The sequence below is a fragment of the Glycine max genome, chromosome 3, assembly GCF_000004515.6.
Source record: "Glycine max cultivar Williams 82 chromosome 3, Glycine_max_v4.0, whole genome shotgun sequence".
In the NCBI taxonomy this organism is placed as follows: Eukaryota; Viridiplantae; Streptophyta; class Magnoliopsida; order Fabales; family Fabaceae; genus Glycine; species Glycine max.
The window spans coordinates 40,218,378-40,239,815 of NC_016090.4; the positions used below are offsets into that span (position 1 = coordinate 40,218,378).

Consider the following 21,438-nt stretch of genomic DNA (forward strand, 5'->3'; position numbering starts at 1 on the left):
TAATCATACTTTTTTTTTAAAAAAAATATATTATATTTTACGCTCGAAAAATAAGCTAATTTTTATTTATCTCATTGTCTTTATCACAGCACTACACTAATTAGCACAAGAGTATCCTTATCTAACTAATAATTTCAACTGTGTTTGGATGAGAGGCTTTTACCTTTCAATAATCAATAAGTAAATAAATGTAATCTCTAAAATAAATCATCTCAGTAATACCTTTTAAAATAAATCAACAAATATTAACAAGTGTTTTTACAATATTAATTAAAAATTAAAAGATAATATTTTATTAAAATACATAAAATTATGTTTATTTTAATTTCTTTATGTTACATAATAAATATATTTTTTAATTTCTCAGTAACATAAGAAAAAACACTTATTAGTAAGATTCTAAAATAAATAATGTCGTTAGTCGTCCAGAAATTAAAAAAAAAAGAAGGTTGGTTAACTTGATAAAAAAAAAAATCATAATTTATATGACAGGAGAATAAGAATAAGAAGATGGGTTTAATTTTTGGCATGATGTAATAGATAATATATAAATATGTTTATAAGCACATTGAGGGCTGAGCCTGAGGGGTCAACGAATAAAATAATCCAGAGAGAGGAGAGAGAAGTAAAAAGGTGGAGGAAGAAGCGAAAAGCGAGTGAGGGCAGTGTTGCTTAATAAAAGAAAACGAACGGTGGTGATAGGCTTCAGTCTAGATCTCAATCGTCTCCACCTTGCTTTCTTCTCCAGCGTCCGATTCTCTCACCGATCTCGCGCCAAATACAAATTCGTGTCAACCCAACCCAGGTATCCTTCTTAACATTTCCCTTCCCCAACACACCCCTCCCTCTTCTCTAGCTAGGGTTTCATTTTCACCATGTTTTCCTTTCTCAAATTAGGGTTCCGGCGAGCATGGCCGACGGTCCGGCTAGCCCAGGCGGCGGCAGCCACGAGAGCGGCGACCACAGCCCTCGCTCTAACGTGCGCGAGCAGGACAGGTACCTCCCTATCGCTAACATAAGCCGCATCATGAAGAAGGCACTTCCTGCCAACGGTAAAATCGCAAAGGACGCCAAAGAGACCGTTCAGGAATGCGTCTCCGAGTTCATCAGCTTCATCACCAGCGAGTTAGTGTGTTTTTTTTTTCTTCTGATTCTTTTCTCCTCCGTTTTTCTTATTTATCATCGCCTGCTTTTAATTTAAAATTCCTTGAATTCTGTAGGGCCTCTGATAAGTGTCAGAGAGAAAAGAGAAAGACTATTAACGGCGATGATTTGCTCTGGGCGATGGCCACTCTCGGTTTCGAGGATTATATGGATCCTCTTAAAATTTACCTCACTAGATACCGAGAGGTAATTTTAATTTACACAATTTCATTTTCTTTCTTTCTTTTTTTAATTTCAAAAGCTTTTCTGGCCCCCGGAAACAATATTGTCTACGGTGTGTGATTTATTTTCTAACATTTTTTACGGGTTTCTGCTGTTGGATTCTGGATTTTACTGATTGGTAATTTTTTATTTTTGATTATGGCTTTGTTGTGGGCGGATTGGAAATGTTACAGATGGAGGTAATTTTTAATATCTTTATTCTAATGATTGAATAACTACTCTGCTTTGTAATTTTTTTTTTGTTGAATCTCATTGTGCACACCTCTATGTTACTGTTTTTTCAATGTGGTATTTCAGGGTGATACGAAGGGCTCTGCCAAGGGTGGAGACTCATCTGCTAAGAGAGATGTTCAGCCAAGTCCTAATGCTCAGGTAGAATTCGCGCGAATCATGCTTGATTGCATTTGTGGGAATATGCGCAGAATACAATAACATCTGATTTTGGCGTCTTTTTGTTGTGAAATCTGCAGCTTGCTCATCAAGGTTCTTTCTCACAAAATGTTACTTACCCGAATTCTCAGGTAACTCTGCTCTCTTTGCTTGATGCTATGTCTCCTTTCTTTGTGTACTTCCGAGCTGTCAATGTTGAATGTTAAATGAAGGTTCTAAGGTGGTTGTTTGAACTCTGAATTGTGAGTACTGTATAACTTTCTGTTTCCAACATTGAGTACTACTGTAAACGTGTAAAAATATTTTTATGAATTTGTGACAGAAATAATGTGACTCATTGATACTTCCATTTGCAGAACTAACTTTAATCCCTTTTCCTCGGAAAATCTTTTAATCTTACTTTAGTCAAAATACTCCACACGATACTGGCTCTAATACCATTTTGATTTGATATTTAGAAAACATATTTGCACTGCATATGTAAAAGATCCATCTTAGAATTAGTGCTTAATGTTACTTGTCAATGCGTCAGCTACTTTTGGTTGGTAGCACAATCAATTCACCCATTAAAGTCCTATATAAAAAGTTGTGTGAATTGCAGATTTTTTAATTTATTTAGGTTCAATGATTTTATCTCTTGATACTGTCTCAGTGTCTCCCACTTACTTTAACATTTTTTTGGTTGATTTGGGGTTATTTAATATGTGGTCCATCTTTGAAGGGCAGTCCTTCTCAGTTTGTTAGGGCACTGAGTGTTATTGAAAATTCTTCTTCCTTAATGGATTGTACAAATCACACACAATAATAAATGTAAATTTGCTGTGGCACGAGGCTTCTTTAAAATTCTTTTACATAATGCATTAGGATTGAATGAGGTTTTGTGGATCCTGTGGTGGTGGTTGGCTGGAGGTTTCTTAGCAGTTCAGACCCCTATGTATATAGTTTTTTGTGCTAATCTGCATTGGTGTGTGTGAATGATGCTTTTGGCATCAGTACATCACTCATGGATTGGTCCATGCTATTGAATATGGATAAGGGTCATTAGTTATATATCTTTAAGATTTATTCTTAAGCTTGATTGCTGAAATTTCTGGCTTGAATAGCTCAAGCTTTGCTCCCCACCTTCTTGTTTATTGAAGTATTATATATAGATTTTTTAGAGCCTACTTCCCGGGGCTATTTTTAGGAACAAATGGGACATTATTTTGTGGTTTTGTTAAAATATCATTAAGTTTACCTTGTTTTTAAGATAGGTATTTTATTTCTTGCAAACGTGTAACAAAAGAATGCTGGTGGTCATGATTTTAAATTCAAAATATTTCTGGCAGTGAATTCTGAGTGAATGAAACAAATTCATTGAAGTATTTTAAGCTACAAGGGTACCTGATCCTTAAATTGTGACTGATGTAAGAACTGGATTTCCTGAAGTACTCTGGAATCATTTTATCATAGCTCTTAAGAAGTTTAAAAGTTATTGTTTAATATCAAAGCTAAATTTTCAGTGCTTGAATAAAAAAATCCAAAAGTAACTTAGTTTTTACCCAACTAATAAAGGGTGAAAATGGTGATGTTATTTCATAGTAGTAATAAGATGATTTGCAATCAGCATTTTGTATAAGTGATATATTATTAGTCTGGTTGTTGTTATCATGAATGTTATAACTTATAAGAGCCCATGCCATAAAACTAGTTTATTGGGTAGCAGAGTCTCATGACTTAAGTTGTTGTCTTTACTCAATGTGGGATATAATGTCTTTGATTGTTGGTATCAGTAATATAGCCCACTTGGAATGGATTGCCATATACATATAGTGGATGGTGTGGCGGCCTATGACGGAAGCCATGGTGGACAAAAAAAGATAATATATGTGTGTGGTGGGGGGAGCCTATAACCTTTTAGTCCCTATAAAATAAGTTTTTTTTTTTAGTATTTGTTGTTAAGTAACAATGTGTTGGCAATCCATTAACTTGTCACATCATCAAAGAGTTTGACAAGCCAATTACATGTTATTTTTTTATAAAATGTTTTTTGAAATCGCACATTAATTAGTTTGATGTTATCAAGTGTTTTAAACAAATGAGGATAGACAACTTACCAAAATAACATACATGTGACTGTCCTGTCAAATTCTTTATGACGTTGCAAGTCAATGGGTTGCGACTTGCGAGTCATCATTTAATGTTATTATTTGAGACTAGGGACTAAAACAAAACAAAATTTTAAAAGGACTAAAATAAAAAAATTAAGGACTAAAAGGTTATTTAAGCCTGTGTATGTGTATATGAAAACTAAAATAAACAGCAAAAAATAGCATAATAAATTAAAACAACAGAATCATAGACTAAAAGCGCCATACAACGGCAAATAACAGATGGCAAATGGCAGAAGAGTCCAAAAATGCCATGTTATGGCGGTGCCATAACAGTTATTTAACAACATTGATTTCACTTTGACCCTTCAAAGGCAATTATCTTTTCCTTGCCCCTTTGTCGCTGGCCAACTCAATGGAAGTACAAATCGTCTCACTCTACCTAAGTGCACAACTGATCCCTAAAGATGCCACATTGGTGAACAACCTTGTGGTTTAAGTGTCCGTTGAACCTCTCCATTAGTAAGGAACATAAGATTTGATGATTCAGATTACATAGTTATCTATGATACACATGTTTTTTCCGCTGTGGTTTGCAAATTTTATATCGTAATTTTAGGAATTGATGTTATCACAAGTAAAAGAACTCTTACAGATGATGAATTTGTGATGTTAATTGTTTTTTTCTTCTTTTGAATCTTCTCAGGGTCAACATATGATGGTTCCAATGCAAGGCCCGGAGTAGGTATCAAGTTTATTATTGACCCTCTTGTTGTAACGTATGTTTTCTACGCCAGTTACCAAGTGCTCACGGCATATTGAATGTCTTTTTATGTTATGTGAATACTGACAGGAGATGTTGGTTCTTGTGTCCGTTTTTTTTTTTAAATTAAGGTTTGTATATTATCTTTGGATTCGAATTATTATTTGAAAGTTATTATTATATTGTAAATCCTAGAGCCCTGTTGTCTGAATCCATCAGGCGGCTTGGTAAAGACCGAGATTTTAGGACTGATTGTAAGCATAAATCCGAATATTCTTTTCCTAATTTCTTTGCACAATAATGTATGAAGAAGGCTCGAGCTTCTTTTATATTTGTAGCGTGGTGCACCCGTGTATCAGTGTGGCCCTTTTACTTCCCTAACACAACACAAGTTGGTGGATATGATTTGGTCAATTGTACCATTTCTATCTGATTTGCACTTCATATTTTACCATTCACGCCACCTCTTTTTTTCATACTCCATATCAGTGAGTGTTATTCATTGTTTTAGAATTTAAACTCCCTAACTATTGGACAGTAACTAATATAAATTGTGCATCACGAAAATGGCAATAAGTAAATAACTTGCTTTATCATATGATATTAATAGTTTTGCAGGCAAATAGAGAAAGTGGCATAGCAGTTGAAATATGTAACGCCTTATCTAATATGCATGGCCTTCCTCAACCCCATTCTAATGTCTCTTGTCACTATCTTTCTATCAACATGATTCTTTACTAATCTAGTTAAATTTGGCCTATAAATATGAATATAGTAGTATGCTTATCAAAGAACGAGTCGCTAAAATTGTATTCCATCATGTTGATAGGCTCTATCAGACGGTGTTATTAGGTAAGGGTTTGAAATCAACGCATGTATTTATCATTGTGCTGGATTTGTCATGTGCAATTTCTTGATAACGTCATCAACTTGATTGTTATAATTAGAGCAAATTATAGTAATATAACACCTGAGGTTCTTGAAATTACATATAATATCCCTCCTTTTTTATACCTGCTCTAAACTAGCTAATTGCTCCAAGAACATTACATTAATTCTCCTTAATTGTTTGAAAAATATTACAATATGTATCCTTCAAGGGAGATTGTTGTAATGGTAAATAAAATAGGATGTTTATTTGTAATTTGAAGAAATTTGTATATAATGATCAATTTGAGTTTAATAACATTATATTTATGATCGAGAACATTACTAAAAATACATGTCCTACCAAGATAGAATTTGTAATTTGCTAAGCAAAGATTTATCTCCATAGAAATGATGATTCATTTAAATTGACATAAGAGTTCAATCATATTGCATTGCTAGAACCCATGTCGTATATTTAAAAATGTTGATTTTTTTTTTCTTTCATATTACAATCCTCTTGCCATTGAACTTCCTTCCTCCCCAGTCCATAAAAACAAAATGTAAGATAGGTATCAACTGTTCATTATGAAAAATTCAACATCAATATGTGAATCATTGATGATTATTTTTATCAGAAAAGAAAATTACAATTTAAGATATATTCGCAAATTTATGTCATCGGCCCCAAATCTTGGCCCTTTATATTGTATGTTGTTTTAATAATAATATTTTTTTTGCTATTTTATATTGACAGCAAAAGAAACTGAGATGAGAAGTGATTCGGCTTCTGTCCTAATTGTGCACTGCCACTGGATTTTTCTTCTTGTCTCCCCTAGTAACGATTGGTAGCCTTGTAACGCAATCTTATACTTTTACTACAAACTTTAAGTTAGATAGAACTTACACCATGGGGGATTAGTTACCCTGCCCCCGTACATGACATGGCATATTAACAATCATAGGACGAAGTCGTTACAAAAGCTAGTACAGTACTACTGTAGACTGTAATCCTAGTATTTTTGGGCAGGGGATCTTCAGTATAAGGAGAAAATGTAGAACACTCAAATTCAGTTTAGCTCCTTGTCCTAAACGGTAGGCTTCGTGCGTAGGAAGAGGATAATACCTGCAAAAGTTAAAAAAGATGCTCGTCACAAAAAGAAAAAAAATTGGATTTGACTTTTTCAAAAAGAGGTAAGTATCAACTTATAATCATTGATTGAAAAATTATCAAGATTGTGATAAAATGCAGTATAATAAAATTATAAATTATGAATTTGTTAAAAAATATATTTTGTTAAGTTTAACTAATAGTAATTACAACTTTGCATTCTACGTTCTAGTGTATTTTTTAAAGTTCAAATGTTTGTTTTTGATCTTTTATTATTATTTTTTTCAGATTAAAGGATTAAATTAAATAAAAATTTATATTTAAATGATTATTAACATCAATTTTGATTAAACTAAAGGATCAAACTTAAAAAAAATTAAGATAAACAATTAATTTAAAAATAAAATAAAATAAAATAAAGGATGAAATCGAATTTTTTAAAATATAAAAAACTAAAATGAATCAAAAAATAAGATAAAACATTAAATAGTTAATTTAACTTTTTTTTCAATTAAAAAGGCAAAATCCTAAATTTTTGTCCACTTAAAGAGGTGGCTGGAGTGTGAAGGCATTTTGGTGAAGATTCTTGTCGTTAAGTCATAGGCTTATAGTACAATAAATAAAAAGACACATACAAACAACGTGTAAAGCCATCATACAAAATTATAAATGAATCTATGATATGAGATTGTAGCCAAACAAACCACAAAAGACCGGGGAGTGAAAATGCCATCATACCTGGTATGTCTTTGGTCCTTTTGAGTAGATAACCAACACTGTTTAAATTTTCGATGAAAGTGTCAATTTCAGGAACCATATATGGTGTTAAAATGGTGTTAGATATATATTCTAGTAAAACTTCAGAGTTCAGGTATCTTTGACTAACAAACTTGGATTTGCTTTCCCTTCAACATCCAAGCAAGTGTTAAAACAGGGAACCATATATGGTGGATAACAAAGACATGCAAGCTCAGGCATACCTCCTCCAATATCCATGTAAGTGTTAATTCCTCTTATAATTCCAGTAACAGTCACCACATCTCCAGGTATGCAGTGGCGGACCTACGTTTAAATGAGGAGATGAGGAGGTGCACTTGTATTCCCTTATTTTTTAAAATTTATCAAATTTATAAATAAAATCTTATAATTTTATATTTTATTTTATTTATATTTATGTAATTAAATCCATTAATTTTATTTTTTATAATTTATTCTCACTGATTTAGGGTCATGATTCGTCCCTGGAGGTATGAATGCATCAACAAGATCTTGGGTAAGTTCACATTCCACTGTTCGAGGCACCCGTCCTTCTTCGTGGTCTTCAGGCTTTAATAATTCTTGAACTCTAGTGCAGCACATGCATTAGAAAAGGGTTTAATGGACTGATGCTCCAACGTATGTGAGAGAATAGAGATAATGAGTCAAGCACCAGGCTGACCTTATTTTTTGAAAATCAATAGTTTGAGCAGTAGATCGCAACGAAATAAAGAATTTGCTCTTGCAGCCATTCAAATTGCATATAGATGGTGGAGAATATTTTCCATCAGGAAATATACGTGTAACTGGTTGTTTACATTTACTGCATTCAAAAACTCATTTCCACCACCAGAGGCCTGACAGTGCTGACTTTCACAGCAGTACCACGAACTGAGACTTGCTTGTCTGTAAAATAACAGAAAGATGATAAAATATTAAAATGGCTCTCTTTCCTATACAGTGGGAAAGCTTCAACCTTGGCAAGCAAGCCAAAAAAAAAGAAATTATAAAAATCACTACAATGATTATATGATACACCAATATAAGCTGCTTTTAAGTTCTTCAGAGCAATCATAGTTTCAGGGCAGTTATGAAGACGAATATCTACCTTTGCACCATGCTCTAGATCGCCATTCACCCATTTGGAAAGAAAAACCTATTTCCAGTTTATTATTTAAATAATATAAAACCTGGGTCAACACTAGATAAGTACTTGTTTGTGCAACAACAACAGGCGGGACTTCAAGCATACCTTATGAACAGCAGCACTCATATAAGAGAGCGATTTTAGGTTTCTCCGTTAACATTTTATACAATTCCTCCACATGACATATTTGTTGCAACTGCAGGAAGTCGAGTTTTTTCACCTGTCAGCATAACACAAAAATCATCCCCAAGATAACACACAGTCAAATTTATCACTGTATCCAAAACCTGGGAGCTTAATTAGAAAGCTTTAAAATCAAAAAGAGTAAAGATTCTATCAGTTTTTCTCCTTCCTTTGTTTTCACAAACTAAAGCTACCAAACACTAATTTAACAGAGAAAAAAATACACTATTTAAATAATCCGTATGAATAAATAGTCTTTACACTAACAATGCAGACAATAAAATAATCCGTATCATCCAACCACAAACTGTATTGTATGGATTGTATGGTATGTTTGTTCATTTTTACAGTAATTATTTTAAAAACGATGATTTCTAAGTAGATGGTAGTGTGAAAAAAGTTACCCTCGTGGTACATAGAAATTAAACTCAATCCTTATTCCACTCTTCTTACTTACAAGGAGTGCTAGCTAGTAACAATATATTTTCTAACACATTCCTCTCAAGTCTTAGCACACTTCATTATTAGTTGAAATTTATTATAAATTACAAAATCACGAGAGAGAATCATTAAATAAGATATAAGACCTATAATTTTGAGTGATTTTTAATAAATTACAACCAATTGGAGAGGGAGTGATCAAAAGAGTGTGTATTGGTAACATTTTTCTCTTACTTTATTCACTATTTTCCATAGGATACTAAGAAACAATTTTAATATATGGTAGATATAGATGCTTCTTCTGATGCTCATTTTAATATACAGGTTCCTCTTGCTTATTTGTGTTCTTAAGAATTGCATTCGTTCGTTACACATTAACATCTTGTTACCGACAACAAATGCGGTAGTTAACGAATGCAATATCGCAAACACAAATCAGAAACCTAATCCAGGTCTGTCATTTGAAATCTAAAATTCCTAAGTGCCTCAGGGAATGGATTCGACAAATCAATGTCAATAATAATGCCGAGGATAAGAAATGAAAGAGTTGAACAGGGAAGAGACATTGCGATACCTGAGAAACAAGGTTTTGCCCCGGCGGTGAAGAGAAGAAGGAAAGAAGAGCAGAAGTGAGATTGAGCCAGGTGTCATCGATGGTGAAGAGTTGCTGAGGAAAGTAAGTGCCGAGTATATCAATTAACCCGAATGGATCCATGGATACAGATCCGATCAGATGCTCCGTGCATCCCGTTTCCGACGACGTTCTTGGCCGCCCTTTTTTGCTTCCGCACAAGTTTTGGCGAGCGAGCTTCGTTTTCTTGGCGGGAAAATTGAGAAAGTAAACGAATGCGGTGCCAATTCTGGGCTTTTGAAGCTAATAAATTTTAAAATCAAAATATGATAGTAAAAGTTAGATACTAAATATTATATCAATAAATCTTATAATAATATTAAATATTATATTAATACTTACATTAAATTTAGTATTTTAAATAAGTTACTTTAAAAAATATTTCTCAAGTAATTATATTATTATTATCTCTGGAAAATCAATCTTTCAACTATTCTTTCTTGGAACACTCAAAAAAAAGCCTAACTTCATCCACATACACACAAAAAGTGCAGATAGAAGGGTGATTTGAAAGTGCACGTGCAAAAAAAAGAATTATTCCTTTAGAAAGATAAAAGAAATGAGCAAAAAGCAGAGGGTGGTGAAATTGGACGAGGAGCAAATTGCAGAATAGCGGGAAATCTTTCGCTCATTCGATCGAAACAAGGACGGGAGCCTGACGCTGTTGGAGCTGAGTTTGCTTCTGCGATCGCTGGGTCTGAAGCCGAGTCAGGATCAGTCAAAGGGTGGATACCAACAATAATCGGTTGGTGGCCGGAGTTCGTCACATTGGTGGCGCCGGAGCTTCTGCCGGCGAAGTCGCCTTACACAGAGGAGCAGCTTAGGCACTTGTTCCGAATGTTCGACCGCGACGGGAGCGGCCTCGTCACTGCGGCTGACACTAACGGCGATGACATGATCAACTTTAAGGAGTTCGCTCAAACTATTACTTCTGCTGCTTTTCATAACTCCTGGCCCTATCTCTCTCTTTCTAGGTAATGTAATACAACACAAGGAGAACATCAAACAACTAGAGTTGTTCTATTCAATACCATTTTTTGCGCATATCAAACGTATCCCACACGTGTTACTTTGTTTCTCTTGGAGAATACATAAATTATGGTCGTATTTCTGAGACTTTTTTTTTCTTATCACTTCATGTAATATATCATATCAATTATTTAGTGCTTTATTGCGACACTTTCTTACTGATTCTAAAACAATGTTGAATGAGATAACCATTGAGGTTACATTGACAATAACAATGTTTATCCAAATTTTGTCATTTTTGTTGGGGCTACACATTAGTCTACTACCTTCATATCTTATGCTACTAGTATATAAATGTGATGGCTTATATTTTTTGCTTTAAGTCCTACAATAATTGTATGCTTGTCAAATAGTTCAATACTAGTAGCATTTGACAAGCATCCATTATATTTGATAATTATAATGAGTACAAATGGATCTCTAACGGAGTGTAGGCAATTGTCTTCGATATCCACCAAATGATTTTGTCTGTATTTATATGATTTTTTAGTAATTTTTTCATAGAATATTTATTATAAAATCTTAAGCTATCAAGTACATAGTTTGTGAAAATTTTCACAAATCTTGGTTTAGAATGATATTGTAATCAGCTTTTTTAACTAATATTTGGGGTTTTAGCTTTTTAGATTAAAAAATATGATTGAAAAAAAATAATCACATCAAATGTGGCAAATCAGATTCTCTGACATAAATTAATTATCGACAAAATCGATAGATACTTTCTAATATAATAATAATATGATAATAAAAAAGCTATCAATTACATGTTTAAATAACTTAAATTCAATTAATTTATAATAAATTTCTTTCCTAATTTTTTTTTGAAAAATCATTATTCTTTAAAGCACTAAATAAAAAGAATACAAAAAATTTGTTATATGTTCATGGATTTGGGTCAATCCGTGATCCAATCTAATCGAATTTCATTAAGACTCGATCATATGTTGGTTGGATAACAAATTTTTTTAACCCAATCCAATCCAACTCAACTCATATCATATAATTAAATGTATTATTATATATAAATTAATTATTAAATATAAAACACATTAATTATTAGTTCATATAGTTTATGAAATTATTAAATTAAATCACCCATGTTTTTTTTTTCTTTTTAAAGTTGTTGTTTTTATCTCAATCTTGATTTTATTTATATTTTTACATGCTAATACAAAAAATTATTTCTACATAAAATAAAATATCATATTAACATTGAAATCATTAATTCTTTAATCAAATATTATTACAATTTGACCTCTCTTAAGTGTATTTAGTTATCATATAATTACAAAACTTTAAACAAAAATAAATTATTATTCTAAAAAAATTAATTTTCATAAAATATAAAATAATTTTTAAATATTGAAACTTAATTAATTCAACATATTTTTCATCAGGTTGAATTCGATCAGGCATATAAAAAATTCACATAAATCCAACCTCAAAAAATTGATCGAATTGGATGAAGAGTTGAAACAAATCCAACCCAACTCAAAAAATGATCGAATGGCAGTGGCACTCGCACGTGGTGACGAAATGATGTTACACAAAATGCTCCCGTTTTGACGCTGTCCATTTTGCTTATTTGATTTGATGTTGAGAAATTAATTTTGAATTTAAAATTGATTTTAAATATATTTTTATATGTTTGTTTTTAGGTTAGAGAAGAATAATTTATATTTAATTTTAGGTTGAAATATCTTTGAGTGTGTATTTAGTTTGACATATGAAAATTAATTGTGAATCCATAATTAATTTTGATATATTTTTTATATGTGTTGATTTTACGTTAGACAATATTTTAGAATTGATTAATAATTAAATAACTTCGAATATATCTTACATTTGACCCAAAATTTTGTACTTTATATCACTCGTATAATAAATTATCCAAGTATAACTTACATAATTTTAAAATCAATGTTTATTTAAATATACACGAAATAATTTATGTGTTAAATTCAAAATTTTATACAATTTTATTATTAACTTAATTTTATAATAAAAATATTTAAACACATAAGTCATATCACTTTTAAAAATCAATTGTATTTAAAATTAATTTTATCAAAGTCTCCAAACACTAATTTAATTTTGCACATTCCAGTGTCATATTTTATAATATTTTAAAACTAACAAGTCTCAGTTGTGTAATCCCTTTACACACTAGCCGCTTCTCTCAAGTTCAAAATTTTCCGAAACCAAAACCTCCCCCCTCCTTTCCTTTCTTCATTCTTCACCACTCTCTCTCAATTCCTCCGATGATTTCCGAACCGGCGAGTTCCCTGAGAAAGAGGGAAGTCCAAGACCGACGCCTCAGCATCATCGACGTTTCCTCCGCCGACGATTCGCTTCTCGATGGAAACCCTCTCAGCCACCAACATTCAGGTTATCTTTATCTTCTCATTCTCATTTAACTGCAAAGACACTACTACTTCTTCTCAATTGTTTGCCGTTTTATATGCATCCTTCGAGATCAAATGAAAACTCATTCAGATCTTCCATTTCAGAGAATCAAGAGCACTCAGATATGTTGTGCACTCCGAACTCGAAGAAGTTCGAAGACGCCGCCACCAAACTCCAACAGTGGGAGCACGATCCTCACTCCAATGATTCATCCGGAAACGGAAAACCTAAGAAAAACAGCAAATGCAATCTGCGCAAGAGTTTAGCCTGGGACAGTGCCTTTTTCACCAGCGCCGGTACCTTTCTGTACTTTCAATTTGTTTTGTTTGATTGGATGTCGATTAGTTTTGCGTTTAATTGATGAGTGATTTTTAGGGGTTTTGGATCCGGAGGAGTTGACTTGTATAATTGAAGGTGTTGAGAAGGATGAAAAGCACGAATTACCGGCTATTCAAGAGGATGTGTACAAGTCGTGTGAGTCTATATCTACGTTAGCGAGTGATAGCTTGACCTTTGAAAGTGTGGACATGGAGGGTGATTTGTTTGAGGATGTAAGAGCTTCAATTCAGAAATCTAGCAAAAAGTCCTGCCCTGCAGCTTCAAACACCAAAGTGCCATCTTCCCCCGCGGTTCCATTGTTCCAAACTCATGACTGTATGTCTTTCGGATTTGTTTTTCATAAACGTTATTTGAAAGTGATTTTAGTTCTAGTTGTAATTAAAAAATGGTTCTAGATGCATGGAATGAGTGGACGAACATTTCAGATGCTTCTTAAAAAAAATTAATAATCTTGCCTGTGTGCATTCTGAATTTCTGGCGAGTGTTTGAAATTTATTTTGGTGTATTGATTCATACCCAATCGGCCAAATTGTTGATTTCTGGTTTTTGTTTTCAGCTTCGAAAAAGGTTGGCATGGTTTCTCGCAAGAAGGTAAATAGCATTTGTGATGACTAGAAAGTTTTTGTAATGTTAATGTATGTCTGAATGATTCTCAAGAATACTTCAAAAAAAATGTTTATGGTGCTGCCCAAGTGGGTTTGGTTCAGCTGTACCAAGACTTTGTGGGTGTAGTATGTGTCCCCGAAGTTATCCCATCTCAGAGGCACCTATTATCAATTTGGGACATAGGTACCGCAGAGAAATGTGCATGGTGAGTAAAGATCCTCTCCATATTTCCATAGAAAAGGGACATCTTCATTTCTATGGTTTCTTGTGTAAAGGAAATTTGCTATGAGAAATGGAGATGTGCATTTCCTATGAGAAATGGGGAGGATTTCTACTGCAGCACGGTGGTGAATAGGGGCACAATGTTTGCCTCCTATAGCCCCATTTTGTAACCCCACCCCCTCCCCACACACACACGCGCAAATTAAACAAAAAACTTTGTAATAACTTTGTATTGCCATTAGATGAAGGTCCCACCTGCTTCTAAGAATCCAATTGCTGGCATGCAAGGGTTTGGGAAAATGACAAAGAAGAATAATCCTATTTTCCCACAAATTCCACAGGTATGCAACTAAGTAAGACCACTGAAGAGAACCAGTGGCTTTTCTAATTTTGCTTGCTAATGATTGGCAGAGAGCAAAAGCACTCAGGCTTGTTCAGTGAAATTTTGAGTGATTAACTGATTATATTTCTTATTTTGAAAAAGCCTGTGGCTACAAGGAGAGAGTCATCTATTTTAAAGCAATCAAAGGCACCAGTTAGGTCTAGTTTAAGTTCCACTCTTCCATCCAAGAGAGATTCACTTGGCAATCTACATGTCAAAAGTGAAAGGGACAAGGCAAAACAAACAGTTGGTGGTTAGAACTTGCTTTAGCATTTTTCCACTTCTCATTTTGGCATAATGGTTTCCATTTTCTGAATTGTAGTTAACTTTTATTTTCCTTTGACCTCTTCAGATAGAGTCAGTTCAGTGGCAAAAGCATCTGTTCTTGGAGGTTCTCGAGGTTCTGTGCCTAAGCCAACACTACCATCCAAATCACCTGTTGGTCCAACAGTATCAACCAGGACTAGATCAGTGACTTCCACATCTTCCGGTAACAATTTATCTGACAATATTGGTAAATCTTCTTTTAGTTACTTAAAAAGAAGTTATAAGCCAACCTCGTGTTGCTCGGTTGTCAAAACACCTTCAAGAATTGCTTCAAGAAATAAAGCTGAACCTGAGATTTCTAGTCTTTCAAGCTTGATGTCTGCCACAAAGCTTTCTTCTAGTATTTCACCTGCTAGCTCTATCAGTGACTGGTCTTCATCAGAGTCATCCTCAACAACTTCTATGGCTAAACGTGTGTGTAATAGTTCAAGGTCCAGCATTGATAGTGGGTCAAGCAGAAAGGTTTTATTGAACACTGATACAGATCAAGGTACACATCCTCAGACTCCTCTGAGTGATTCAAGCTTATTAGAAAGGCAAGAGGCTTGGCATAGTGGGATTATTAGTCAGAAGGAAAGGACAGCACCTGGAGCAGCAGTTCTTCCTCCAGCTTCCAAGAAAGCTTCAGGCCTTCGACTGCCTTCACCAAAGATTGGTTTTTTTGATGGGGTGAGTTTTGCTTTGTTTATATTTGATGTAGCTAGTAACCGTGTGGGTTAGTGGTTGGTTAGTACCAGTTTCTTGGAAAAAAGTATACAAATTTCATATCATTATGACTTTGGTCACACACTATTTAGTGGGTTTTCCAGGTGGAATATGTGCTTCAGCAACTTATGATATTTTACTTTTCCTTTTTCTTTGGTGATCTCTCTACTACACTGCATTTGTTGTGCAGGTGAAGCCCTTAGTGCGCACTCCACGTGGGTCTATTGTACCTGGTGGCTTGCCAAAACATGGAGCTGAAAGTCCAAGAGAAGGCCAAGACAAAGCAGAACTCGGGAAGCTGCAACCATCCAGATCTATCGTGTCAATTGATAATACAAATCCCAATAACCAGGAGGCTCCCCATCCAAATCCTTTTCATGGATCATTAGATGTTGCAATTAAGACATCTAATAGTGTGCAGAATGTCAAAAGCTCTTCTGACATATCCACGGGCGCTGTTGAAAATACATCACACTTCCATGTAGTGGAGGAAGCTCATCATGATCTGCCACCACTTAATGGTATCAATAACCAGGAAAATGCTCATCATGACGATCAAATTGATCATTTGAGCAAACAAGTTGGACATATGGACATAAATTTTGAGACAGGGGAAAAGTTTAATGGTGATTCCCTGTATTTATTGCATAATGATATCAGCTCCCAAGATAAATCGAATGGTCTGGAGTTATCTAGTAACAAAGAGCTTATTGATTGTCCTAAGAAAGACGAATTATTTAATGGTTTATCTACTACATACCTTTCTGTCTCCCCAACCAGCTTTGATGTGGCAGCTTCAACAAGGACACCCTTTGCGGTCAAAGATTCCTTTTGCAACATGGATGGTGTTGTCTTTACAGAATCAACAGTTTCAGAGGCAAAATTGACCCACTTGCCTGTGCCGGAGAGCATTATTATGAAAGAAAACGAGTGAGATTGTGTAATTAAGTTGAACTATATGTTCGTGGAGTTTGCTGCTTTGTGCAAAAGGTATCCTGATGTACTCTGTCCAAGTCATGAATGGATAGTCTTTATCATTTTTGAAATACTTGTTATACTATTAGTATTTATACTTTAATTTGATGGGTCTTCTAGATTTCTTACTCATGGATTCGTTGCTGTGTTTCCTTTTGGATTTCATGTTCTGTTTCCCATTGGGAATTTAAATGCCTGAGATGCATTCGTTTGCATTTTCATTAAGCATTGTTATATGGTTTTGTAGAAGCCAACATTATATAAGGAAGTGACTTAAATAAATAGTTTTTTTTTATTCAACCTTGAACAACATTACTGAGTTGAGCTATGCATAAAGTAAATGTTATTTTTTAAACATGTGGTATCAAATATTTACTGACTTTATCGATGATTAATTTTTTATCTGATTGATTATTTTTTGTGAGATTTTGTCTCTTGATTATATTTTTTTTATTCATAAGCCTTGAAATTGAAATGTTGCTTAACGGAACTAAATTTAGTATAGCTGTTTTTTTTTTTTTTTGTGAACAATCTAGTATTATTCAAACTTGTTGGTATAAGATAAAATAAATGTTATTAATTTTATTATATTGTTTAATTATTAAATTAAGTATTATAAAATTATAACCATTCAAATAATAAATGGCGAGGACTAGTTTGGATAAAATAAATAATCAAAGGCTTTAGTCTTAGTTCATTTAGTTGAAGTTTACTAAATAAAAAACCTAAATCTAAACTAAGTCTTTTTAAAGGTGTCATATTTTTTTTTTTGGGAAATCGATTTCTATCTGTAGGATGTATATTACATATATATAACTCGTTGAATTAAGTTACATAATCAGCTAATCTACTCTCTTTTTTTTTCTATTTTTTATTATTTAAGTGAATTGGCCTCCCTACTACTGCGGTGAGCCAGAAGGAGAAATAAGTTAATGCATGAAAAATTATTTATCCAAAAAAAATTTCAACGAGTAAAAAGTTAAAAAAAAAACATATCTCATTTTTTAATAAAAAAAAGTAATTCTTCTTTAGTATTTTTAACTTTTGTGAGTTAATACTTTGACTCAGAAATTCAAACATTAGTTTAAAATGTGGTGAAAGAAATGAATATAGCTCTTTGACAAAAAAAAAAAAAAACTTATACACATTTAGATTTAGTTTAGCAGACAGAAATTGAAAATTTCAAAACTTTCAATAAGGAAACACCTCAAACAAGTAACTGAAAACTCCTAATTTTGGAAGCACCTCAATTTCTAAGTTTAATTTAGAGAAATTTAGAATTACTAATCACACAACAATTAGCTAAAAGTCTACAATTAAAGACACTAACTTTAATAGCTTAATTAGACTTGCTTTACCTAATCATAATCTTAACTAGAGAGATAATTAAGTATAATTTTGCTTAATTAATATTAGTTAGGGTTTGAAGTGCTAAATTATGATATAATGCACTAATATATGACTAGTTTAGCAAAATCACCCTAAACATTGTTTCTAAAAATATTATTTTTTAAAAATAAAGCAAACATTAAAATAAAAAATTCCCATGTATCAAACATCCCCTAAGATTAATCTAAGAACTTCATAACTAAGCAAAGAAAAACAATTGGATATGAAAATATTCTTCCCACTTAATCGACAAAGAATTGAAGGTGGTGGACATAATGCATTAGGCCAAATACTTCTAGAAGCCAGCTTGTTTGGACACTCGTTCAATACATTCGTCTTTTAATAAATGTGCTTGACTAAGAGGATAAAAATAGGAAAAAAAAATCTATTTTCATCATTCAAATCAAATACACCTCATTCTTTTGATGAGAAAGGTGAAAAAAAAGAAACAATAAAATAATATAAAACCTTCGGGTTGGGACAAAAAAAAGAGTGCAACTCTGCATTTTTTATTTACATCCAAATGCGCACTAAATCTGGCAATTCAAATACCCTGTTACGAGTTATTCAGTATTTTACAAAATAGTTGCTTAAAATATCCAAACAAAATTTATTGGAGAATTTTAAATTTGTGCGAAATATACATTACTTCTGTAAAATTTCTCATTCAATCAAAATTTAATTATTTAAAAACCATATTCATAGTGAATATTTCACAATACCAAATGACGTAAAATTGACCGAACTTCATACAAAGCTTTCTCTATAAGAAAAACGGAGAGGAAGTGCGACGAACCAAATTAAGTTTCAGAAAAATTACTATTAGAGAGATACAAAATTGTTCAGAGAACTCATCCAGTCTCAAGAAGCAAAATTCATAATAATTTTTTGGATAGACTATAGAGAGGACACGACCCACAAGCTTAAGACCTAGGCTTCTCCTTCTTCTCCTTGAAAAGGGCCAGGAGAGACACACCAGAAACCTTCACGACCTTGAACCTGACTCCAGGAATATCACCCACGGCATGACCTTTTCGTCCAAATCCAGCTATCAAGACTTCATCCTACAACCATCAACCACATAACATTAGGATAAGCATATCAGCACCAACATAACAGCAAAATAAAGTAAATATGATTGATGAATCACTTACATTCTCTTCAATATAATTTAAGCAACCGTCATTTGGCACAAATGCAGCAATCTTCTTCCCATTTTTGATGAGTTGAACCCTGGCACATTTTCGAATGGCAGAGTTGGGCTGCTTAGCCTCAATACCACTGCACATAGAATACCATAATAGTTTCTTAACATCAGATTATCTAATTGAGGAAGTATGCAAGTAAATGTAACACGGTATGAGTTAAATTAATCTTACATCTTTTCAAGAACAATACCCTTGGCATGGGATGAACCAGCAAAAGGCTTCTTCCATTCATTTCCCAGATGAGACTTTTTGTATGACTTGTCAGCCCACCTTTGTCTCCTACGGTGAGACTTCAGCTTGCGGGCAGCTCCCATTCCATGTGTCTTCCTGTAGAAGTTGGAAACGATAAAGATTTAATTTTCTAACCCAGTGTTCACATGAAAATTTAAAATAAAAATAAACGGTAGTCTGCAATCTGCAAACATAAAGGAATAATAGCATTTAACAACGATAGTCCTATATCCCACTCGACATTCTAAGAATATCATCTCTAAAAGGATAAATCACTATTGTTAATGGAAACAAATGAACCGTGCATTCTATTGATATTAAAACACCATAGCAATAGTCCTATCCCACTAGGCAGTTGATCTTAAAACAATGAACAGACAAAATTCAATTACAGTGTTCTAGTGAATGCAATACCAAAGCTCAAAAGATGCCTTCGGAAAACATCGTCCACAAAATAGGTGGTAGAACAAACACCATTAGGACGTAAATCACACAGCACAATCCCTACACAAGTCTTGTACTAGAAAAAAAATAACTTTTCATGTCGGAAAAAGCCATGAGAAGATTGGACTGGACATAGATTCACACAAAAGCAACAATAAATTCAAGAACTAAACCACACACAGCACATGGCACAAGCTACTTGTTGAAACAAAAACAGACCATAAATGCAAATTATCCAATGTTAATCAAAATTGAGCAACAAAAGGATCTAGGGTAGTAAGAATTTCCAATGTGAACAAAAACATCAAAGGTTTGAACCAGAAGCAGCAATTCCAGGAGAATTTTGCAATAATGAATTAGTTCAGGAAAATAAAAAGGAGAATGATAATAATAATTGTCAAAAACGTAAGGTTGCATTACCCCATGGTGATAGAGGCTTGGTTCTGCGCTGATAGAGTTTGAGGAGATCGGAGAAGATGGAGCCGAAGTAGCAGCCGCAGTGCAATACCCTAACCCTAAAAAAGGAGTGTCGTGGTGTTTATATAAAGATTGAAGGCTATTATGTCAGGGCACTCAGTCAATATTTTTGTAAATTCTTCATTTTGTCCTCTTGTATATATGGGTGGGTAAGCGGGCCGGCCCGTCCCGCGTAAGGCCGGTCCACATAAGTTTGCATTGACAGCAGATTGGGCCAGTCCACCCCGCTTCTTACACGGACCAAATAAATTGATCCGTCTCCCCTCCCCCGTGGACCCTGTGGGTCAAACGGGCCGGTCCACGGGCCTAGTTTTAAAAGAATTTTAATTTTAATAAAAATACAATATAATCAAATTAAGTTAATACAGATGTAAATAAAATCTCAATAATTAGTCAATTACATCAATAAAATAAATAATGTCTTAATAAAAGAAAATTCAAGCAATAAATCTAAAATATGAAATTTAAACATCTCCAACAACAAATGATTCCATAAGTAGCTTGAGCCTTCTCCATGTGAGTTGCGTTTTGTTTTCTTTGTAAGGAAAAAAGTCGTAGGACTTTGCACGTGCGTGACTACGTGGTGGAGAAAAACCGTGAGAAAAAAAAATATTCTTAGTCTGCTACAATGATAACGGCTAAATATGATGTGAGTTATTTTTTATAATAAAAATATATTGAAATATCTTTAAAAATATTTATTTAACAATTATTTTTAACTTAAATGATAAGAATTAATATTTTTATTATTTATAGCTTACAGATATGAAAATGAAGATTTTTAGCATGTTATCACTTATCTTTTTTTATCTTAATATTTTATTTTTGTTATCTTATCTTTGTTGTGTTTATCATCTTTTAATTTAAATCTTTTACTTTTATCTTTAAATCTTTATCGTATCTAATATATTTCTTTATCTGTTATTTTAAAAG

General features: G+C 33.2%; 3 protein-coding genes and 1 pseudogene across 3 annotated transcripts; 3 read left to right on the plus strand and 1 right to left on the minus strand.

Moving 5' to 3' along the window:
- The first annotated feature begins 521 nt into the window (after positions 1-521).
- LOC100820170 (nuclear transcription factor Y subunit B-10) lies at positions 522-4,914 on the plus strand. Its single transcript, XM_003521324.5, has 7 exons — positions 522-805; positions 898-1,125; positions 1,221-1,350; positions 1,560-1,565; positions 1,684-1,758; positions 1,857-1,907; positions 4,573-4,914. Exons 2-7 carry the CDS (start codon positions 911-913, stop codon positions 4,609-4,611), a joined length of 516 nt encoding a protein of 171 aa, XP_003521372.1. The 5' UTR covers positions 522-805; positions 898-910; the 3' UTR covers positions 4,612-4,914.
- Positions 4,915-10,324: 5,410 nt separating this feature from the next.
- LOC100809280 (probable calcium-binding protein CML18) lies at positions 10,325-10,743 on the plus strand (annotated as a pseudogene).
- Positions 10,744-12,950: 2,207 nt separating this feature from the next.
- LOC100809816 (mucin-5AC) lies at positions 12,951-16,884 on the plus strand. The gene is made up of 8 exons (XM_003520595.5): positions 12,951-13,182; positions 13,305-13,496; positions 13,576-13,854; positions 14,096-14,130; positions 14,610-14,708; positions 14,852-15,002; positions 15,102-15,745; positions 15,972-16,884. The coding sequence occupies exons 1-8, from the start codon at positions 13,056-13,058 to the stop codon at positions 16,713-16,715; spliced, it is 2,271 nt and encodes a 756-aa protein (XP_003520643.2). The 5' UTR covers positions 12,951-13,055; the 3' UTR covers positions 16,716-16,884.
- A 1,881-nt stretch (positions 16,885-18,765) lies between these two features.
- Positions 18,766-20,709, minus strand: LOC100776345 (40S ribosomal protein S23-like). The gene is made up of 4 exons (NM_001255569.3): positions 20,449-20,709; positions 19,525-19,680; positions 19,300-19,426; positions 18,766-19,209 (listed from the first exon to the last, which is right to left on the minus strand). Exons 1-4 carry the CDS (start codon positions 20,451-20,453, stop codon positions 19,069-19,071), a joined length of 429 nt encoding a protein of 142 aa, NP_001242498.2. The 5' UTR covers positions 20,454-20,709; the 3' UTR covers positions 18,766-19,068.
- Between the last annotated feature and the right edge of the window lie 729 nt (positions 20,710-21,438).

Excerpts from the sequence above, each read along its gene's own strand:
- LOC100820170 (XM_003521324.5), top strand. The coding sequence starts at position 911 with ATGGCCGACGGTCCGGCTAGCCCAGGCGGCGGCAGCCACGAGAGCGGC. Across the intron at positions 1,126-1,220 it reads ATCAGCTTCATCACCAGCGA|GGCCTCTGATAAGTGTCAGA; the intron begins GTTAGTGTGTTT and ends TGAATTCTGTAG. Across the intron at positions 1,908-4,572 it reads TTACTTACCCGAATTCTCAG|GGTCAACATATGATGGTTCC; the intron begins GTAACTCTGCTC and ends GAATCTTCTCAG.
- LOC100776345 (NM_001255569.3), bottom strand. Across the intron at positions 19,427-19,524 it reads GGTATTGTTCTTGAAAAGAT|TGGTATTGAGGCTAAGCAGC; the intron begins GTAAGATTAATT and ends TTCTATGTGCAG. Across the intron at positions 19,210-19,299 it reads TAAATTATATTGAAGAGAAT|GATGAAGTCTTGATAGCTGG; the intron begins GTAAGTGATTCA and ends TGATGGTTGTAG.
- LOC100809816 (XM_003520595.5), top strand. The coding sequence starts at position 13,056 with ATGATTTCCGAACCGGCGAGTTCCCTGAGAAAGAGGGAAGTCCAAGAC. Across the intron at positions 15,003-15,101 it reads GGCAAAACAAACAGTTGGTG|ATAGAGTCAGTTCAGTGGCA; the intron begins GTTAGAACTTGC and ends TGACCTCTTCAG. Across the intron at positions 15,746-15,971 it reads AGATTGGTTTTTTTGATGGG|GTGAAGCCCTTAGTGCGCAC; the intron begins GTGAGTTTTGCT and ends TTTGTTGTGCAG.